At 48.4% G+C, this 23,168-nt stretch overlaps 1 protein-coding gene across 1 annotated transcript in view; it reads left to right on the forward strand.

Moving 5' to 3' along the window:
• The window catches only part of LOC130298214 (oocyte zinc finger protein XlCOF7.1-like), a 74,785-nt gene that overhangs the window by 1,877 nt on the left and 49,740 nt on the right, over positions 1 to 23,168 (forward strand). Inside the window, exons 2-4 of the mRNA XM_056551128.1 lie at positions 15,388 to 15,514; positions 15,753 to 16,010; positions 16,191 to 16,865. Coding sequence (XP_056407103.1) covers positions 16,250 to 16,865 — 616 coding nt within the window. The 5' untranslated portion in view covers positions 15,388 to 15,514; positions 15,753 to 16,010; positions 16,191 to 16,249. The remainder of the gene's footprint in view (positions 1 to 15,387; positions 15,515 to 15,752; positions 16,011 to 16,190; positions 16,866 to 23,168) is intronic.

A 23,168-nucleotide genomic window follows, 5' to 3' on the forward strand; every position in this document is an offset into this window, starting at 1 on the left:
CAGTAATGGAGGGGTCTGGTGATGACTGGAGAGGTGACCCTGCTGGGACATTATACAGTAATGGAGGGGTCTGGTGATGACTGGAGAGGTGACACTGCTGGGACATTATACAGTAATGGAGGGGTCTGGTGATGACTGGAGAGGTGACACTGCTGGGACATTATACAGTAATGGAGGGGTCTGGTGATGACTGGAGAGGTGACACTGCTGGGACATTATACAGTAATGGAGGGGTCTGGTGATGACTAGAGAGGTGACCCTGCTGGGACATTATACAGTAATGGAGGGGTCTGGTGATGACTAGAGAGGTGACACTGCTGGGACATTATACAGTAATGGAGGGGTCTGGTGATGACTAGAGAGGTGACACTGCTGGGACATTATACAGTAATGGAGGGGTCTGGTGATGACTAGAGAGGTGACACTGCTGGGATATTATACAGTAATGGAGGGGTCTGGTGATGACTGGAGAGGTGACACTGCTGGGACATTATAGAGTAATGGAGGGGTCTGGTGATGACTGGAGAGGTGACACTGCTGGGACATTATACAGTAATGGAGGGGTCTGGTGATGACTGGAGAGGTGACACTGCTGGGACATTATACAGTAATGGAGGGGTCTGGTGAAGACTGGAGAGGTGACACTGCTGGGACATTATACAGTAATGGAGGGGTCTGGTGATGACTGGAGAGGTGACACTGCTGGGACATTATACAGTAATGGAGGGTTCTGGTGATGACTGGAGAGGTGACACTGCTGGGACATTATACAGTAATGGAGGGGTCTGGTGATGACTGGAGAGGTGACACTGCTGGGAATGCTGGGACATTATACAGTAATGGAGGGGTCTGGTGATGACTGGAGAGGTGACACTGCTGGGACATTATACAGTAATGGAGGGGTCTGGTGATGACTGGAGAGGTGACACTGCTGGGACATTATACAGTAATGGAGGGGTCTGGTGATGACTGGAGAGGTGACACTGCTGGGAATGCTGGGACATTATACAGTAATGGAGGGGTCTGGTGATGACTGGAGAGGTGACACTGCTGGGACATTATACAGTAATGGAGGGGTCTGGTGATGACTGGAGAGGTGACACTGCTGGGACATTATACAGTAATGGAGGGGTCTGGTGATGACTGGAGAGGTGACACTGCTGGGACATTATACAGTAATGGAGGGGTCTGGTGATGACATTAGAGGTGACACTGCTGGGACATTATACAGTAATGGAGGGGTCTGGTGATGACTGGAGAGGTGACACTGCTGGGACATTATACAGTAATGGAGGGGTCTGGTGATGACTGGAGAGGTGACACTGCTGGGACATTATACAGTAATGGAGGGGTCTGGTGATGACTAGAGAGGTGACACTGCTGGGACATTATACAGTAATGGAGGGGTCTGGTGATGACTGGAGAGGTGACACTGCTGGGACATTATACAGTAATGGAGGGGTCTGGTGATGACTAGAGAGGTGACCCTGCTGGGACATTATACAGTAATGGAGGGGTCTGGTGATGACTAGAGAGGTGACACTGCTGGGACATTATACAGTAATGGAGGGGTCTGGTGATGACTAGAGAGGTGACACTGCTGGGACATTATACAGTAATGGAGGGGTCTGGTGATGACTAGAGAGGTGACACTGCTGGGATATTATACAGTAATGGAGGGGTCTGGTGATGACTGGAGAGGTGACACTGCTGGGACATTATAGAGTAATGGAGGGGTCTGGTGATGACTGGAGAGGTGACACTGCTGGGACATTATACAGTAATGGAGGGGTCTGGTGATGACTGGAGAGGTGACACTGCTGGGACATTATACAGTAATGGAGGGGTCTGGTGAAGACTGGAGAGGTGACACTGCTGGGACATTATACAGTAATGGAGGGGTCTGGTGATGACTGGAGAGGTGACACTGCTGGGACATTATACAGTAATGGAGGGTTCTGGTGATGACTGGAGAGGTGACACTGCTGGGACATTATACAGTAATGGAGGGGTCTGGTGATGACTGGAGAGGTGACACTGCTGGGAATGCTGGGACATTATACAGTAATGGAGGGGTCTGGTGATGACTGGAGAGGTGACACTGCTGGGACATTATACAGTAATGGAGGGGTCTAGTGATGACTGGAGAGGTGACACTGCTGGGACATTATACAGTAATGGAGGGGTCTGGTGATGACTGGAGAGGTGACCCTGCTGGGAATGCTGGGACATTATACAGTAATGGAGGGGTCTGGTGATGACTGGAGAGGTGACACTGCTGGGACATTATACAGTAATGGAGGGGTCTGGAGATGACTGGAGAGGTGACACTGCTGGGACATTATACAGTAATGGAGGGGTCTGGTGATGACTGGAGAGGTGACACTGCTGGGAATGCTGGGACATTATACAGTAATGGAGGGGTCTGGTGATGACTGGAGAGGTGACACTGCTGGGACATTATACAGTAATGGAGGGGTCTGGTGATGACTGGAGAGGTGACACTGCTGGGACATTATACAGTAATGGAGGGGTCTGGTGATGACTGGAGAGGTGACCCTGCTGGGACATTATACAGTAATGGAGGGGTCTGGTGATGACTGGAGAGGTGACACTGCTGGGACATTATACAGTAATGGAGGGGTCTGGTGATGACTGGAGAGGTGACACTGCTGGGACATTATATAGTAATGGAGGGGTCTGGTGATGACTGGAGAGGTGACACTGCTGGGACATTATACAGTAATGGAGGGGTCTGGTGATGACTGGAGAGGTGACACTGCTGGGACATTATACAGTAATGGAGGGGTCTGGTGATGACTGGAGAGGTGACACTGCTGGGACATTATACAGTAATGGAGGGGTCTGGTGATGACTGGAGAGGTGACACTGCTGGGACATTATACAGTAATGGAGGGGTCTGGTGATGACTGGAGAGGTGACACAGCTGGGACATTATACAGTAATGGAGGGGTCTGGTGATGACTGGAGAGGTGACACTGCTGAGAATGCTGGGACATTATACAGTAATGGAGGGGTCTGGTGATGACTGGAGAGGTGACACTGCTGGGACATTATACAGTAATGGAGGGGTCTGGTGATGACTGGAGAGGTGACACTGCTGGGACATTATACAGTAATGGAGGGGTCTGGTGATGACTGGAGAGGTGACACTGCTGGGACATTATACAGTAATGGAGGGGTCTGGTGATGACTGGAGAGGTGACACTGCTGGGAATGCTGGGACATTATACAGTAATGGAGGGGTCTGGTGATGACTGGAGAGGTGACACTGCTGGGAATGCTGGGACATTATACAGTAATGGAGGGGTCTGGTGATGACATTATAGGTGACACTGCTGGGACATTATACAGTAATGGAGGGGTCTGGTGATGACTGGAGAGGTGACACTGCTGGGACATTATACAGTAATGGAGGGGTCTGGTGATGACTGGAGAGGTGACACTGCTGGGAATGCTGGGACATTATACAGTAATGGAGGGGTCTGGTGATGACTGGAGAGGTGACACTGCTGGGACATTATACAGTAATGGAGGGGTCTGGTGATGACTGGAGAGGTGACACTGCTGGGACATTATACAGTAATGGAGGGGTCTGATGATGACTGGAGAGGTGACACTGCTGGGACATTATACAGTAATGGAGGGGTCTGGTGATGACTGGAGAGGTGACACTGCTGGGACATTATACAGTAATGGAGGGGTCTGGTGATGACTGGAGAGGTGACACTGCTGGGACATTATACAGTAATGGAGGGGTCTGGTGATGACTGGAGAGATGACACTGCTGGGGCATTATACAGTAATGGAGGGGTCTGGTGATGACTGGAGAGGTGACACTGCTGGGACATTATACAGTAATGGAGGGGTCTGGTGATGACTGGAGAGGTGACACTGCTGGGACATTATACAGTAATGGAGGGGTCTGGTGATGACTGGAGAGGTGACACTGCTGGGACATTATACAGTAATGGAGGGGTCTGGTGATGACTGGAGAGGTGACACTGCTGGGACATTATATAGTAATGGAGGGGTCTGGTGATGACTGGAGAGGTGACACTGCTGGGAATGCTGGGACATTATACAGTAATGGAGGGGTCTGGTGATGACTGGAGAGGTGACACTGTTGGGACATTGTACAGTAATGGAGGGGTCTAATGATGACTGGAGAGGTGACACTGCTGGGAATGCTGGGACATTATACAGTAATGGAGGGGTCTGGTGATGACTGGAGAGGTGACACTGCTGGGACATTATACAGTAATGGAGGGGTCCGGTGATGACTGGAGAGGTGACACTGCTGGGACATTATACAGTAATGGAGGGGTCCGGTGATGACTGGAGAGGTGACACTGCTGGGACATTATACAGTAATGGAGGGGTCTGGTGATGACTGGAGAGGTGACACTGCTGGGAATGCTGGGACATTATACAGTAATTGAGGGGTCTGGTGATGACTGGAGAGGTGACACTGCTGGGACATTATACAGTAAAGGAGGGGTCTGGTGATGACTGGAGAGGTGACACTGTTGGGACATTGTACAGTAATGGAGGGGTCTAGTGATGACTGGAGAGATGACACTGCTGGGACATTATACAGTAATGGAGGGGTCTGGTGATGACTGGAGAGGTGACACTGCTGGGAATGCTGGGACATTATACAGTAATGGAGGGGTCTGGTGATGACTGGAGAGGTGACACTGCTGGGACATTATACAATAATGGAGGGGTCTGGTGATGACTGGAGAGGTAACACTGCTGGGACATTATATAGTAATGGAGGGGTCTGGTGATGATTAGACAGGTGACACTGCTGGGACATTATACAGTAATGGAGGGGTCTGGTGATGACTGGAGAGGTGACACTGCTCGGACATTATACAGTAATGGAGGGGTCTGGTGATGACTAGAGAGGTGACACTGCTGGGAATGCTGGGACATTATACAGTAATGGAGGGGTCTGGTGATGACTGGAGAGGTGACACTGCTGGGAATGCTGGGACATTATACAGTAATGGAGGGGTCTGGTGATGATTGGAGAGGTGACACTGCTGGGGCATTATACAGTAATGGAGGGGTCTGGTGATGACTGGAGAGGTGACACTGCTGGGACATTATACAGTAATGGAGGGGTCTGGTGATGACTGGAGAGGTGACACTGCTGGGACATTATACAGTAATGGAGGGGTCTGGTGATGACTGGAGAGGTGACACTGCTGGGACATTATACAGTAATGGAGGGGTCTGGTGATGACTGGAGAGGTGACACTGCTGGGACATTATACAGTAATGGAGGGGTCTGGTGATGACTGGAGAGGTGACACTGCTGGGACATTATACAGTAATGGAGGGGTCTGGTGATGACTGGAGTGGTGACATTGCTGGGACATTATACAGTAATGGAGGGGTCTGGTGATGACTGGAGAGGTGACACTGCTGGGAATGCTGGGACATTATACAGTAATGGAGAGGTCTGGTGATGACTGGACAGGTGACACTGCTGGGAATGCTGGGACATTATACAGTAATGGAGGGGTCTGGTGATGACTGGAGAGGTGACACTGCTGGGACATTATACAGTAATGGAGGGGTCTGGTGATGACTGGAGAGGTGACACTGCTGGGAATGCTGGGACATTATACAGTAATGGAGGGGTCTGGTGATGACTGGAGAGGTGACACTGCTGGGACATTATACAGTAATGGAGGGGTCTGGTGATGACTGGAGAGGTGACACTGCTGGGACATTATACAGTAATGGAGGGGTCTGGTGATGACTGGAGAGGTGACACTGCTGGGAATGCTGGGACATTATACAGTAATGGAGGGGTCTGGTGATGACTGGAGAGGTGACACTGCTGGGACATTATACAGTAATGGAGGGGTCTGGTGATGACTGGAGAGGTGACACTGCTGGGACATTATACAGTAATGGAGGGGTCTGATGATGACTGGAGAGGTGACACTGCTGGGACATTATACAGTAATGGAGGGGTCTGGTGATGACTGGAGAGGTGACCCTGCTGGGACATTATACAGTAATGGAGGGGTCTGGTGATGACTGGAGAGGTGACACTGCTGGGACATTATACAGTAATGGAGGGGTCTGGTGATGACTGGAGAGGTGACACTGCTGGGAATGCTTGGACATTATACAGTAATGGAGGGGTCTGGTGATGACTGGAGAGGTGACACTGCTGGGAATGCTGGGACATTATACAGTAATGGAGGGGTCTGGTGATGACTGGAGAGGTGACACTGCTGGGAATGCTGGGACATTATACAGTAATGGAGGGGTCTGGTGATGACTGGAGAGGTGACACTGCTGGGAATGCTGGGACATTATACAGTAGTGGAGGGGTCTGGTGATGACTGGAGAGGTGACACTGCTGGGACATTATACAGTAATGGAGGAGTCTGGTGATGACTGGAGAGGTGACACTGCTGGGACATTATACAGTAATGGAGGGGTCTGGTGATGACTGGAGAGGTGACCCTGCTGGGACATTATACAGTAATGGAGGGGTCTGATGATGACTGGAGAGGTGACACTGCTGGGACATTATACAGTAATGGAGGGGTCTGGTGATGACTGGAGAGGTGACACTGCTGGGAATGCTGGGACATTATACAGTAATGGAGGGGTCTGGTGATGACTGGAGAGGTGACACTGCTGGGACATTATACAGTAATGGAGGGGTCTGGTGATGACTGGAGAGGTGACACTGCTGGGACATTATACAGTAATGGAGGGGTCTGGTGATGACTGGAGAGGCGACACTGCTGGGACATTATACAGTAATGGAGGGGTCTGGTGATGACTGGAGAGGTGACACTGCTGGGAATGCTGGGACATTATACAGTAATGGAGGGGTCTGGTGATGACTGGAGAGGTGACACTGCTGGGAATGCTGGGACATTATACAGTAGTGGAGGGGTCTGGTGATGACTGGAGAGGTGACACTGCTGGGACATTATATAGTAATGGAGGGGACTGGTGATGACTGGAGAGGTGACACTGCTGGGACATTATATAGTAATGGAGGGGTCTGGTGATGACTGGAGAGGTGACACTGCTGGGACATTATACAGTAATGGAGGGGTCTGGTGATGACTGGAGAGGTGACACTGCTGGGACATTATACAGTAATGGAGGGGTCTGGTGATGACTGGAGAGGTGACACTGCTGGGACATTATACAGTAATGGAGGGGTCTGGTGATGACTGGAGAGGTGACACTGCTGGGACATTATACAGTAATGGAGGGGTCTGGTGATGACTGGAGAGATGACATTGCTGGGACATTATACAGTAATGGAGGGGTCTGGTGATGACTGGAGAGGTGACACTGCTGGGACATTATACAGTAATGGAGGGGTGTGGTGATGACTGGAGAGGTGACACTGCTGGGACATTATACAGTAATGGAGGGGTCTGGTGATGACTGGAAAGGTGACACTGCTGGGAATGCTGGGACATTATACAGTAATGGAGGGGTCTGGTGATGACTGGAGAGGTGACACTGCTGGGACATTATACAGTAATGGAGGGGTCTGGTGATGACTGGAGAGGTGACACTGCTGGGACATTATACAGTAATGGAGGGGTCTGGTGATGACTGGAGAGGTGACACTGCTGGGACATTATACAGTAATGGAGGGGTCTGGTGATGACTGGAGAGGTGACACTGCTGGGACATTATACAGTAATGGAGGGGTCTGGTGATGACTGGAGAGGTGACACTGCTGGGACATTATACAGTAATGGAGGGGTCTGGTGATGACTGGAGAGATGACATTGCTGGGACATTATACAGTAATGGAGGGGTCTGGTGATGACTGGAGAGGTGACACTGCTGGGACATTATACAGTAATGGAGGGGTCTGGTGATGACTGGAGAGGTGACACTGCTGGGACATTATACAGTAATGGAGGGGTCTGGTGATGACTGGAGAGCCGACACTGCTGGGACATTATACAGTAATGGAGGGGTCTGGTGATGACTGGAGAGGTGACACTGCTGGGACATTATACAGTAATGGAGGGGTCTGGTGATGACTGGAGAGGTGACACTGCTGGGAATGCTGGGACATTATACAGTAATGGAGGGGTCTGGTGATGACTGGAGAGGTGACACTGCTGGGACATTATACAGTAATGGAGGGGTCTGGTGATGACTGGAGAGGTGACACTGCTGGGACATTATACAGTAATGGAGGGGTCTGGTGATGACTGGAGAGGTGACACTGCTGGGACATTATACAGTAATGGAGGGGTCTGGTGATGACATTAGAGGTGACACTGCTGGGACATTATACAGTAATGGAGGGGTCTGGTGATGACTGGAGAGGTGACACTGCTGGGACATTATACAGTAATGGAGGGGTCTGGTGATGACTGGAGAGGTGACACTGCTGGGACATTATACAGTAATGGAGGGGTCTGGTGATGACTAGAGAGGTGACACTGCTGGGACATTATACAGTAATGGAGGGGTCTGGTGATGACTGGAGAGGTGACACTGCTGGGACATTATACAGTAATGGAGGGGTCTGGTGATGACTAGAGAGGTGACCCTGCTGGGACATTATACAGTAATGGAGGGGTCTGGTGATGACTAGAGAGGTGACACTGCTGGGACATTATACAGTAATGGAGGGGTCTGGTGATGACTAGAGAGGTGACACTGCTGGGACATTATACAGTAATGGAGGGGTCTGGTGATGACTAGAGAGGTGACACTGCTGGGATATTATACAGTAATGGAGGGGTCTGGTGATGACTGGAGAGGTGACACTGCTGGGACATTATAGAGTAATGGAGGGGTCTGGTGATGACTGGAGAGGTGACACTGCTGGGACATTATACAGTAATGGAGGGGTCTGGTGATGACTGGAGAGGTGACACTGCTGGGACATTATACAGTAATGGAGGGGTCTGGTGAAGACTGGAGAGGTGACACTGCTGGGACATTATACAGTAATGGAGGGGTCTGGTGATGACTGGAGAGGTGACACTGCTGGGACATTATACAGTAATGGAGGGTTCTGGTGATGACTGGAGAGGTGACACTGCTGGGACATTATACAGTAATGGAGGGGTCTGGTGATGACTGGAGAGGTGACACTGCTGGGAATGCTGGGACATTATACAGTAATGGAGGGGTCTGGTGATGACTGGAGAGGTGACACTGCTGGGACATTATACAGTAATGGAGGGGTCTAGTGATGACTGGAGAGGTGACACTGCTGGGACATTATACAGTAATGGAGGGGTCTGGTGATGACTGGAGAGGTGACCCTGCTGGGAATGCTGGGACATTATACAGTAATGGAGGGGTCTGGTGATGACTGGAGAGGTGACACTGCTGGGACATTATACAGTAATGGAGGGGTCTGGTGATGACTGGAGAGGTGACACTGCTGGGACATTATACAGTAATGGAGGGGTCTGGAGATGACTGGAGAGGTGACACTGCTGGGACATTATACAGTAATGGAGGGGTCTGGTGATGACTGGAGAGGTGACACTGCTGGGAATGCTGGGACATTATACAGTAATGGAGGGGTCTGGTGATGACTGGAGAGGTGACACTGCTGGGACATTATACAGTAATGGAGGGGTCTGGTGATGACTGGAGAGGTGACCCTGCTGGGACATTATACAGTAATGGAGGGGTCTGGTGATGACTGGAGAGGTGACACTGCTGGGACATTATACAGTAATGGAGGGGTCTGGTGATGACTGGAGAGGTGACACTGCTGGGACATTATACAGTAATGGAGGGGTCTGGTGATGACTGGAGAGGTGACACTGCTGGGACATTATACAGTAATGGAGGGGTCTGGTGATGACTGGAGAGGTGACACTGCTGGGACATTATACAGTAATGGAGGGGTCTGGTGATGACTGGAGAGGTGACACTGCTGGGACATTATACAGTAATGGAGGGGTCTGGTGATGACTGGAGAGGTGACACTGCTGGGACATTATACAGTAATGGAGGGGTCTGGTGATGACTGGAGAGGTGACACAGCTGGGACATTATACAGTAATGGAGGGGTCTGGTGATGACTGGAGAGGTGACACTGCTGAGAATGCTGGGACATTATACAGTAATGGAGGGGTCTGGTGATGACTGGAGAGGTGACACTGCTGGGACATTATACAGTAATGGAGGGGTCTGGTGATGACTGGAGAGGTGACACTGCTGGGACATTATACAGTAATGGAGGGGTCTGGTGATGACTGGAGAGGTGACACTGCTGGGACATTATACAGTAATGGAGGGGTCTGGTGATGACTGGAGAGGTGACACTGCTGGGAATGCTGGGACATTATACAGTAATGGAGGGGTCTGGTAATGACTGGAGAGGTGACACTGCTGGGAATGCTGGGACATTATACAGTAATGGAGGGGTCTGGTGATGACATTAGAGGTGACACTGCTGGGACATTATACAGTAATGGAGGGGTCTGGTGATGACTGGAGAGGTGACACTGCTGGGACATTATACAGTAATGGAGGGGTCTGGTGATGACTGGAGAGGTGACACTGCTGGGAATGCTGGGACATTATACAGTAATGGAGGGGTCTGGTGATGACTGGAGAGGTGACACTGCTGGGACATTATACAGTAATGGAGGGGTCTGATGATGACTGGAGAGGTGACACTGCTGGGACATTATACAGTAATGGAGGGGTCTGGTGATGACTGGAGAGGTGACACTGCTGGGACATTATACAGTAATGGAGGGGTCTGGTGATGACTGGAGAGGTGACACTGCTGGGACATTATACAGTAATGGAGGGGTCTGGTGATGACTGGAGAGATGACACTGCTGGGGCATTATACAGTAATGGAGGGGTCTGGTGATGACTGGAGAGGTGACACTGCTGGGACATTATACAGTAATGGAGGGGTCTGGTGATGACTGGAGAGGTGACACTGCTGGGACATTATACAGTAATGGAGGGGTCTGGTGATGACTGGAGAGGTGACACTGCTGGGACATTATATAGTAATGGAGGGGTCTGGTGATGACTGGAGAGGTGACACTGCTGGGAATGCTGGGACATTATACAGTAATGGAGGGGTCTGGTGATGACTGGAGAGGTGACACTGCTGGGACATTATACAATAATGGAGGGGTCTGGTGATGACTGGAGAGGTAACACTGCTGGGACATTATATAGTAATGGAGGGGTCTGGTGATGATTAGACAGGTGACACTGCTGGGACATTATACAGTAATGGAGGGGTCTGGTGATGACTGGAGAGGTGACACTGCTGGGACATTATACAGTAATGGAGGGGTCTGGTGATGACTAGAGAGGTGACACTGCTGGGAATGCTGGGACATTATACAGTAATGGAGGGGTCTGGTGATGACTGGAGAGGTGACACTGCTGGGAATGCTGGGACATTATACAGTAATGGAGGGGTCTGGTGATGACTGGAGAGGTGACACTGCTGGGACATTATACAGTAATGGAGGGGTCTGGTGATGACTGGAGAGGTGACACTGCTGGGACATTATACAGTAATGGAGGGGTCTGGTGATGACTGGAGAGGTGACACTGCTGGGACATTATACAGTAATGGAGGGGTCTGGTGATGACTGGAGAGGTGACACTGCTGGGACATTATACAGTAATGGAGGGGTCTGGTGATGACTGGAGAGGTGACACTGCTGGGACATTATACAGTAATGGAGGGGTCTGGTGATGACTGGAGTGGTGACATTGCTGGGACATTATACAGTAATGGAGGGGTCTGGTGATGACTGGAGAGGTGACACTGCTGGGAATGCTGGGACATTATACAGTAATGGAGAGGTCTGGTGATGACTGGACAGGTGACACTGCTGGGAATGCTGGGACATTATACAGTAATGGAGGGGTCTGGTGATGACTGGAGAGGTGACACTGCTGGGACATTATACAGTAATGGAGGGGTCTGGTGATGACTGGAGAGGTGACACTGCTGGGAATGCTGGGACATTATACAGTAATGGAGGGGTCTGGTGATGACTGGAGAGGTGACACTGCTGGGACATTATACAGTAATGGAGGGGTCTGGTGATGACTGGAGAGGTGACACTGCTGGGACATTATACAGTAATGGAGGGGTCTGGTGATGACTGGAGAGGTGACACTGCTGGGAATGCTGGGACATTATACAGTAATGGAGGGGTCTGGTGATGACTGGAGAGGTGACCCTGCTGGGACATTATACAGTAATGGAGGGGTCTGGTGATGACTGGAGAGGTGACACTGCTGGGACATTATACAGTAATGGAGGGGTCTGGTGATGACTGGAGAGGTGACACTGCTGGGAATGCTTGGACATTATACAGTAATGGAGGGGTCTGGTGATGACTGGAGAGGTGACACTGCTGGGACATTATACAGTAATGGAGGGGTCTGGTGATGACTGGAGAGGTGACACTGCTGGGACATTATACAGTAATGGAGGGGTCTGGTGATGACTGGAGAGGTGACACTGCTGGGACATTATACAGTAATGGAGGGGTCTGGTGATGACTGGAGAGGCGACACTGCTGGGACATTATACAGTAATGGAGGGGTCTGGTGATGACTGGAGAGGTGACACTGCTGGGAATGCTGGGACATTATACAGTAATGGAGGGGTCTGGTGATGACTGGAGAGGTGACACTGCTGGGAATGCTGGGACATTATACAGTAGTGGAGGGGTCTGGTGATGACTGGAGAGGTGACACTGCTGGGACATTATATAGTAATGGAGGGGACTGGTGATGACTGGAGAGGTGACACTGCTGGGACATTATATAGTAATGGAGGGGTCTGGTGATGACTGGAGAGGTGACACTGCTGGGACATTATACAGTAATGGAGGGGTCCGGTGATGACTGGAGAGGTGACACTGCTGGGACATTATACAGTAATGGAGGGGTCTGGTGATGACTGAAGAGGTGACACTGCTGGGACATTATACAGTAATGGAGGGGTCTGGTGATGACTGGAGAGGTGACATTGCTGGGACATTATACAGTAATGGAGGGGTCTGGTGATGACTGGAGAGGTGACACTGCTGGGACATTATACAGTAATGGAGGGGTCTGGTGATGACTGGAGAGGTGACCCTGCTGGGACATTATACAGTAATGGAGGGGTCTGATGATGACTGGAGAGGTGACACTGCTGGGACATTATACAGTAATGGAGGGGTCTGGTGATGACTGGAGAGGTGACACTGCTGGGAATGCTGGGACATTATACAGTAATGGAGGGGTCTGGTGATGACTGGAGAGGTGACACTGCTGGGACATTATACAGTAATGGAGGGGTCTGGTGATGACTGGAGAGGTGACACTGCTGGGACATTATACAGTAATGGAGGGGTCTGGTGATGACTGGAGAGGCGACACTGCTGGGACATTATACAGTAATGGAGGGGTCTGGTGATGACTGGAGAGGTGACACTGCTGGGAATGCTGGGACATTATACAGTAATGGAGGGGTCTGGTGATGACTGGAGAGGTGACACTGCTGGGAATGCTGGGACATTATACAGTAGTGGAGGGGTCTGGTGATGACTGGAGAGGTGACACTGCTGGGACATTATATAGTAATGGAGGGGACTGGTGATGACTGGAGAGGTGACACTGCTGGGACATTATATAGTAATGGAGGGGTCTGGTGATGACTGGAGAGGTGACACTGCTGGGACATTATACAGTAATGGAGGGGTCTGGTGATGACTGGAGAGGTGACACTGCTGGGACATTATACAGTAATGGAGGGGTCTGGTGATGACTGAAGAGGTGACACTGCTGGGACATTATACAGTAATGGAGGGGTCTGGTGATGACTGGAGAGGTGACATTGCTGGGACATTATACAGTAATGGAGGGGTCTGGTGATGACTGGAGAGGTGACACTGCTGGGACATTATACAGTAATGGAGGGGTCTGGTGATGACTGGAGAGGTGACCCTGCTGGGACATTATACAGTAATGGAGGGGTCTGATGATGACTGGAGAGGTGACACTGCTGGGACATTATACAGTAATGGAGGGGTCTGGTGATGACTGGAGAGGTGACACTGCTGGGAATGCTGGGACATTATACAGTAATGGAGGGGTCTGGTGATGACTGGAGAGGTGACACTGCTGGGACATTATACAGTAATGGAGGGGTCTGGTGATGACTGGAGAGGTGACACTGCTGGGACATTTTACAGTAATGGAGGGGTGTAGTGATGACTGGAGAGGTGACACTGCTGGGAATGCTGGTACATTATACAGTAATGGAGGGGTGTGGTGATGACATTAGAGGTGACACTGCTGGGACATTATACAGTAATGGAGGGGTCTGGTGATGACTGGAGAGGTGACACTGCTGGGACATTATACAGTAATGGAGGGGTCTGGTGATCACTGGAGAGGTGACACTGCTGGGACATTATACAGTAATGGAGGGGTCTGGTGATGACTGGAGAGGTGACACTGCTGGGACATTATACAGTAATGGAGGGGTCTGATGATGACTGGAGAGGTGATACTGCTGGGACATTATACAGTAATGGAGGGGTCTGGTGATGACTGGAGAGGTGACACTGCTGGGACATTATACAGTAATGGAGGGGTCTGGTGGTGACTGGAGAGGTGACACTGCTGGGAATGCTGGGACATTATACAGTAATGGAGGGGTCTGGTGATGACTGGAGAGGTGACACTGCTGGGACATTATACAGTAATGGAAAGGTCTGGTGATGACTGGAGAGGTGACACTGCTGGGAATGCTGGGACATTATACAGAAATGGAGGGGTCTGGTGATGACTGGAGAGGTGACACTGTTGGGACATTATACAGTAATGGAGGAGTCTGGTGATGACTAGAGAGGTGACACTTCTGGGACCTTATACAGTAATGGAGGGGTCTGGTGATGACTGGAGAGGTCACACTGCTGGGAATGCTGGGACATTATACAGTAATGGAGGGGTCTGGTGATGACTGGAGAGGTGACACTGCTGGGACATTATATAGTAATGGAGGGGTCAGGTGATGACTGGAGAGGTGACACTGCTGGGACATTATACAGTAATGGAGGGGTCTGGTGATGACTGGAGAGGTGACACTGCTGGGAATGCTGGGACATTATACAGTAATGGAGGGGTCTGGTCATGACTGGAGAGGTGATACTGCTGGGACATTATACAGTAATGGAGGGGTCTGGTGATGACTGTAGAGGTGACACTGCTGGGACATTATACAGTAATGGAGGGGTCTGGTGATGACTGGAGAGGTGACACTGCTGGGACATTATACAGTAACACCACTGGAGGGGTCGGGGTGATGACTGTATCATTATGTGTCAGGTTCCTATAAGGTGTCAGGACGTGGCGGTCTATTTCTCCATGGAGGAGTGGGAGTATGTAGAAGGACACAAGGATCAGTACAAGGATCAGGTCATGATGGAGGATCAGCTTCCCCTCTCATCACCAGGTAATAGACATGACTACAGTGACCCCCCGACCTACGATGGTCCCGACATACGATAATTTTGGCATACGATCACTCTCAGATGCCATCGCATGTTGAAGGCAGCATCAACATACGATGATTTGTATGTCGGGGCCATCGCATAAACGGCTATCCGGCAGCACTGACTGCTTCAGCTGCCCCCAGATAGCCGTTTACGGTGCCCCATTTGGTCCGGTGATGATTTCCTACCTGTCCTCAGGGCTCCAGAGCGTCCTCTTGGGGATCCCCTCCATCGCCGGCGCTCTCCATCGTTGTCTTCACGTCGCCGTGCACGCCTTCCCGTCATCCAATAGGAGCGGCGTGCGTAGTGACATGATGACGGCGACGTGAGAGCGACGTACCCGGGCAGCAGAGACGCTCCAAAGCAGCGGGGACACCACAGGGACGCGGCGATAGCCATGAAGGGCATCCAGGGCAGCGGTGACCAGCGGGGACGGGTCCGGAGCAGCAGGGACAGGTGAGTACAACTTCCTATACTTTACATTGCACGGATCCCTTAACATACGATGGTTTCAACAAACGATGGTTCATTTAGAACGGATTACCATCGTATGTTGAGGGACCACTGTATATACACACGTCCTTTCATTATTTGTGTGTAAAGAATGAATTCAGTCTCTGTATGTGTTCCCTACAGTCAGATGCAGTAAGAGAACAGCACCAGAGAGGTGTCCCAGTCCTCTTGATGAGCAGAATATGGAGGACATTCCTACAGGTAACGATCTGGACTATATTAATGCTACAGACATAAAGGAAGAAGAAGAGACGGATGTGAGCGGTGATGAGCAGTATAAGGTGGACAAAGATATTCCTACAGGGAAAGATCTGTTCTATATTAATGCTACAGACATAAAGGAAAAAGAAGAGACAGATATGAGCGGCGATGAGCAGTATAAGGAGAACATTCCTACAGAGAAAGATCTGATCTATAATAATACTACAGACTTAAGGGAAGAAGAACAAGAGACAGATGTGATTAGTGATGAGCAGTATAAGGAGGACATTCCCACAGGGAAAGATTTGAACAATATTAATGCTAAAGATATAAAGGAAGAAGAAGAGACATATGTGAGCAGTGATGAGCAGTATAAGAAGGACTATCCTACAGGGAAAGATCCGATCTATATTAATCCTTCAGATATGGAGGAAGAAAAACAGACAGATGTGAGCAGTGATGAGCAGTATAAGAAGGATATTGCTACAGGGAAAGATCCGATCTATATTAATCCTTCAGATATAAAGGAAGAAGAAGAGACAGATGTGAGCGGTGATGAGCAGTATAAGGAGGACTTTCATACAGGTAAACGCCCAGGTTAGTAGTAACAACTTAATATAGAGAAGAGTCACAGATTCTTCTGCAGTTATAATTGTGTAGAATTCTTTAATCTCTCTGTCCTGTCTCTTTCTTGCTGTATATTCTTCTATTCACCCAAAAAGCAAACTAATGTGATACTACAACTGGAATATGGACAAGAAATATACCAATGTGTACGAGGCCGATTTCTTTAACGGGCACTGTCAGATACAATAACTTTTAATATGTTATAAAGCATGCATAAAGAAGCGATCTGATTGGTTACTATGGGCAACTCAGCAACATTTCCTCTGCACAGGTTTTGATAACTCTCCCCCAATATATTTTGCAATTGCTTTCATCAGAACATTTTCAGTATTTCATACTGAAAAAGCCATTCAAAAAACTGTCCACTAGGGGTCCCCCTGCCTCCTGGGACACATACCAGTCCTGCAGTGTCCAGTGGTCATTGACACCAACAAGGACACCATGAGTGATTGACAGGGCTGCAGGCAGGTCCAGGGCCCTCTGTGAGTCAGAGCAGAGGGAGGGAGGGGGAGGAGTCATCACAGTGAGGAGAAGAGAGGGACACGCCCTCTGCCTCTGTATGGACAGAAACCTCACCGAGCAGTGAATAAAGGGATTCTGAGAGAAATATAGGTAATATTAAATATGTATATTTATATATTAATAATGTAAATATCTTTTCTTACAGACCGATTTCAATGATTAATGTTGACTCCAAGCTCCTCTCCAAAATCATGGCAGATAGGTCCCAACTGCTCCCCCTTCTAATCTCTCCAGTACAAGCTGGATTTATTAAGAACCGCTCTGCAGTATTAACCCCTTAAGGACCCTTGACGTACGCATACGTCATGACACCCTGGTACGCGGGCCCGCCGCGCACCAGGTGGGGATCGGACCAGGATGCCTGCTGAAATCATTCAGCAGGCATCCCGTGCAAACGCCCAGGGGGGGTCATCAGACCCCCCCATATCGGCGATCGCGGCAAATCGCAAGTGAATTCACACTTGCGATTTGCGTGGTTACGGGTCTGTGGTGACCCGGAATATAAGGAGGATCACGGTTGTCCATGACACCTACTATCCCCCTGAAGGGATAGGAGTGAGGAGGCAGGGGTGCCACCCCTCCTATCCCTGCTATTAGTCACCAGAAGCGACGACCAATAGCCGATCGGGGGCGGGGGGGGGGGGGGTACTTTCGTTTTCCCCGTCCTGCTCACTCACAATAGGTGGGGCAGGATGGGGAAAACGACAGGGATCGGTGCCAATGATCCACTTACCCATCCGGAGGCAGCGGGCGACGGAAATCGGCGGGCGGCGATGTCGTGCGGCTGGATCCTACGGAAGCCGCTTGAGTTGTGTAGCACCATCTGGAGGGTACAGTTTGAGACCACTAAACAGTAGTTTTGCAACATCTGGAGGGCCACAGTTTGGAGATCACTTTGCAGTGTTCCCTAAAACTGTAGCCCTCCAGATCTTGCAAAACTGCAAATCCCAGCATGCCGAAACAGCTGTCTCTGCATGCTGGAAGTTGTAGTTGCGTACGTTGCATAACTACATCTCCCAGCATGCCCTTCGGTGATCAGTACATGCTGGGAGTTGTAGTTTTGCAATAGCTGGAGGCACACTGGTTGGAAAATACTGAGTTAGGTAACAGAATCTGAAGGTTTTCCAACCAGTGTGCCTCCAGCTTTTGCAAAAGTACAACTCCTCAGTCAGTACATGCTGGGAGTTGTAGTTTTGACACAGCTGGAGGTTTGCCCCCCCCATGTGAACGTACAGGGTACATTCACACAGGCAGGTTTACAGTAAGTTTCCTGCTTCAAGTTTCCTGCTTCAAGCAAATTTTTCGCCGCAGCGCAAACTCCTAGCGGGAAACTCACCGTAACACGCCAGTGTGAATGTACCCTAAAAACACTACACTACACTAGCACATAATAAATGGTAAAACACAACATATACACCCCCTTACACTGTCCCCCCAATAAAAATGAAAAGCGTATTGTATGGCAGTGTTTCCAAAACGGAGTCTCCAGCTGTTGCAAAACAACAACTCCCAGCATTACCGGACAGCCACTGACTGTCCAGACATGCTGGGAGTTTAGCAACAGCTGGAGGCACCCTGTTTGGGAATCACTGGCGTAGAATACCCCTATGTCCACCCTTATGCAATCCCTAATCTAGTTCTCAAATGCGCATGGCGCTCTCACTTCGGAGCCCTGTCGTATTTCAAGGAAACAGTTAAGTGCCACATATGGGGTATTTCCGTACTCAGGAGAAATTACACTACAAATTTTGGCGGGCTTTTTCTCCTTTTACCCCTTATGAAAAGGAAAAGTTGGGGGCTACACCAGCTTGTTAGTGTAAAAAAAAAAAAAATCTTTACACTAACATGCTGGTGTTGCCCTTTACTTTTTATTTTCACAAGCGTTAAAAGGAAAAAAAGACCCCCAAAACTTTTAACACAATTTCTCTTGAGTACAGAAATACCCCATATGTGGGCGTAAAATGTTCTGCGGGTGCACAACAAGGCTCAGGAGTGAGAGTGCACTATGTACATTTGAGGCCTAAATTGGTGATTTGCACAGGGGTGGCTGATTTTACAGCGGTTCTGACATAAACGCAAAAAAGAAATACCAACATGTGACGCCATTTTGGAAACTACACACCTCACGGAACGTAACAAGGGGTATAGTGATTCTGAACACCCCACAGGTGTTTAATGAAAATTCTTCAAAGTTGGATGGAAAAATGAAGAAAAAAAAACATTTTTCACTAAAATGCTGGGGTTACCCTAAATTTTTCATTTTCACAAGGGAAAATCGGAAAAAAACATTTGTAACCCCATTTCTTCTGAGTAAAGTGGATGTAAAGTGCTCTGCTGGCGAACTACAATGCTCAGGAGAGAGGGAGCGCCATTGGGATTTTGAAGAGAATTGAAGGCCACGTGTGTTTACAAAGCCCCCATAGTGCCAGAACAATGGCCACATGTGACCCCATTTTGGAAACTACACCCCTCATGTAATGTAATAAGGGGTACAGTGAGCATGTACGCCTCACTGGTGTCTGACAGATTTTTGGAACAGTGGTCTGTGAAAATGAAAAATGTAATTTTTCATTTGCTCAGCCCACTGTTCCAAAGATCTATCAAACGCCAGTGGGGTGTAAATACTCAGTGCACCCCTTAATACATTCTGTGAGGGGTATAGTTTCCAAAATAGGGTCACATGTGGGGGGGGTCCACTGTTCTGGCGGCACGGGGAGCTTTGTAAACGCACATGGCCCCTGACTTCCATTCCAAAATTTTTTTTTCCCAAAAGCTCAATGGCGCTCCTTCTCTTATGAGCATTGTAGTTTGCCTACAGAGCATTTTACGCCCTAACATGGGGTATTTCCATACTCAGAAGAGATGGGGTTACAAATTTTGGGGGGGTATTTCTCCCATTACCCTTTGTAAAAATTGTAAATTTGGGAAAAAAAACTGCACACATCCGACTTTAACGAAACGTTGTCAAACACCTGTGGGGTGTTAAGGCTCACTGGACCCCTTGCTACGTGCTGTGAGGGGTGTAGTTTTTGCTGTTCTGGCACCATAGGGGCTTCTTAAATATGACATGCCCCCCAAAAACCATTTCAGCAAAATTTGCTTTTCAAAAGCCAAATGTGACTCCTTCTCTTCTGAGCATTGTAGTTCGCCGCAAAGCATTGTGCATCCTAACATGGGGTATTTCCATACTCAGTAGAGATGGGGTTACAAATTTTGTGGAGCATTTTGTCCTATTACCCCTTGTAAAAAAAAATGATTTGCAGGAAAACTTGCAATTTAGCGGGAAAAAAAATCATTTACACATCCAACTTTAACGAAAAGTCGTCAAACACCTGTGGTAACCCCTTGTTACGTGCCTTGAGGGGTGTAGTTTCCAAAATAGTATGCCATGTGTTTTTGTTTGTTGCTGTTGTGGCACCATAGGGGCTTCCTAAATGTGACATAACCCCCAAAAACCATTTCAGAAAAACTCACTCTCCAAAATCCCATTGTTGCTCCTTCCCTTCTGAGCCCTCTACTGCGCCCGCCGAACCCTTGACATACACATATGAGATATTTTCTTACTCGAGAGCAATTGGGTTACACATTTTAGGAAGATTTCTCTCCTTTTAACCCTTGTAAAATTTCAATAACTGGGTCTACAAGAACATGAGAGTGTAAAAAATGAAGATTTTGAATTTTCTTCTTCAGTTTGCTGCTATTCCTGTGAAACATCTAAAGGGTTAACACACTTACTGAATGTCATTTTGAATACTTTGAGGGGGGAAGTTTTCATAATGGGGTCATTTATGGGGTATTTCTAATATGAAGGCCCTTAAAATCCACTTCAAAACTGAACTGGTCCTTGAAAAATTTCGATTTTGAAAATGTTGTGAAAAATTGGAAAATTGCTGCTGAACTTTGAAGCCCTCTGATGTTTTCCAAAAGTAAAAACTTGTCAATTTTATGATGAAAATATAAAGTAGACATATTGTATTTGTGAATCAATATATCATTTATTTGGAATATTCATTTTCCTTATTCCTTCATTTTCCTCAAAGTAAAAAAAAATGCAAAATTTTCAATTTTTTCATCAAATTTTGGAATTTTTGACCAAGAAATGATGCGAGTATCGACAAATTTTACCAATAACATAAAGAAGAGTATGTCACGAAAAAACAATCTCGGAATCAGAAGGAAAGGTAAAAGCATCCCAGAGTTAATAATGTTTAAAGTGACAGTGGTCAGAAGTGCAAAAAATGGCCGGGTCCTATAGTGAAAATTGGCTGGGTCCGGGGTTAAAGGGGTACACTTTTTTTTTTTTTTTAAATCAACTGGTGCCAGAAAGTTAAACAGATTTATAAATTACTTCTATTAAAAATTATTAATCCTTCCAGTACTTATTAGCTGCGGAATACTACAGAGGAAATTATTTTCTTTTTGGAACACAGAGCTCTCTGCTGACATCACGACCACAGTGCTCTCTGCTGACACCTCTGTCCATTTTATGAACTGTCCAGATAAGCATATGTTTTCTATGGGCATTTTCTCCTACTCTGGACAGTTCCTAAAAAGGACAGAGGTGTCAGCAGAGAGCACTGTGCTCGTGATGTAAGCAGAGAGCTCTGTATTCCAAAAAGAAAAGTATTTCCTCTGTAGTATTCAGCAGCTGTAATTTACAAATCTGTTTAACTTTCTGACACGAGTTAATTTAAAAAAAATCTCTGCACGGTGCTAACAGTCCTTGATGCGGTCCATCACCACCCTAGCCAAACGGATTGTCCTGCCTTGTAAACACTAGATGTCGAAAAGACTTTTGATAATGTAAGTTGGTCGTGGCTGGGTGCGGTGATGGATGCGATGAACATTACAGGAGCATTTAGACATCTCATAAATGCATTGTATGATTCTCCTAAATCTAGGATATACTTACCCGGTTCCCTCTCCTCTCCTTCCCCCCTGCACAAGGGAACACGTCAGGGGTGCCCTCTCCCCCCATCAGTGGCTCCCTTTGATATCACTCTGGAGCCACTGAACATAATGCGTTTTCAGAGGCAACGCCGGCAGTTTCGCATGTGAGTACGTGCTTCTTCCGGCCTCAGAGGCCGGAAGAAGCACGCACTCACGTGCGAAACTGTCGGCATTGCCTCTGAGCGCTACCATTATGTGTCCATGCTGAGAACGGGGAATGGGGGAATCCCGACTATCAATGTTTGCAGATGACTTTATTTTATATTTAGCTAAACGGGCTGAGGATATACGGACAGTGTTAGACACCCTGACCCATTTCGGTTCGTATTCAGACTATAATGTAAACGCAGATAAATCTTCGCTGTTGTTATTATGTAGACGATCGGCAACATATAAGACTGCCTGTTATCCACCGGGATCCCCCTGGCCACACACTCCATTACCTATTTGGGTATAAAGGTGGGAAAGACCCCCCAATCGCTATATGCCCTTAAAGGGGTACCCCGGTGGAAAACTTTATTTTTTTAACCCCTTAAGGACCAAACCCATTTTGACCTTAAAGGACCAGGCCAATTTTATTTTTGCATTTTCGTTTTTTCCTCCTTGTCTTCTAAAAATCGTACCTCTTTTATATTTTCCTCCACAGACTAGTATGAGGGCTTGATTTTGCGTGACCAGTTGTCCTGCGTAAACACATCAATTATTTTACCATAAAATGTAAGGCGCAACCAAAAAATTACTATTTGTGTGGGGAAATTTAAAAGAAATTTTGGAATGTTTTGTTTTCACGCCGTACAATTT

Source organism: Hyla sarda (assembly GCF_029499605.1).
Source record: "Hyla sarda isolate aHylSar1 chromosome 1 unlocalized genomic scaffold, aHylSar1.hap1 SUPER_1_unloc_5, whole genome shotgun sequence".
Taxonomy (NCBI): Eukaryota; Metazoa; Chordata; class Amphibia; order Anura; family Hylidae; genus Hyla; species Hyla sarda.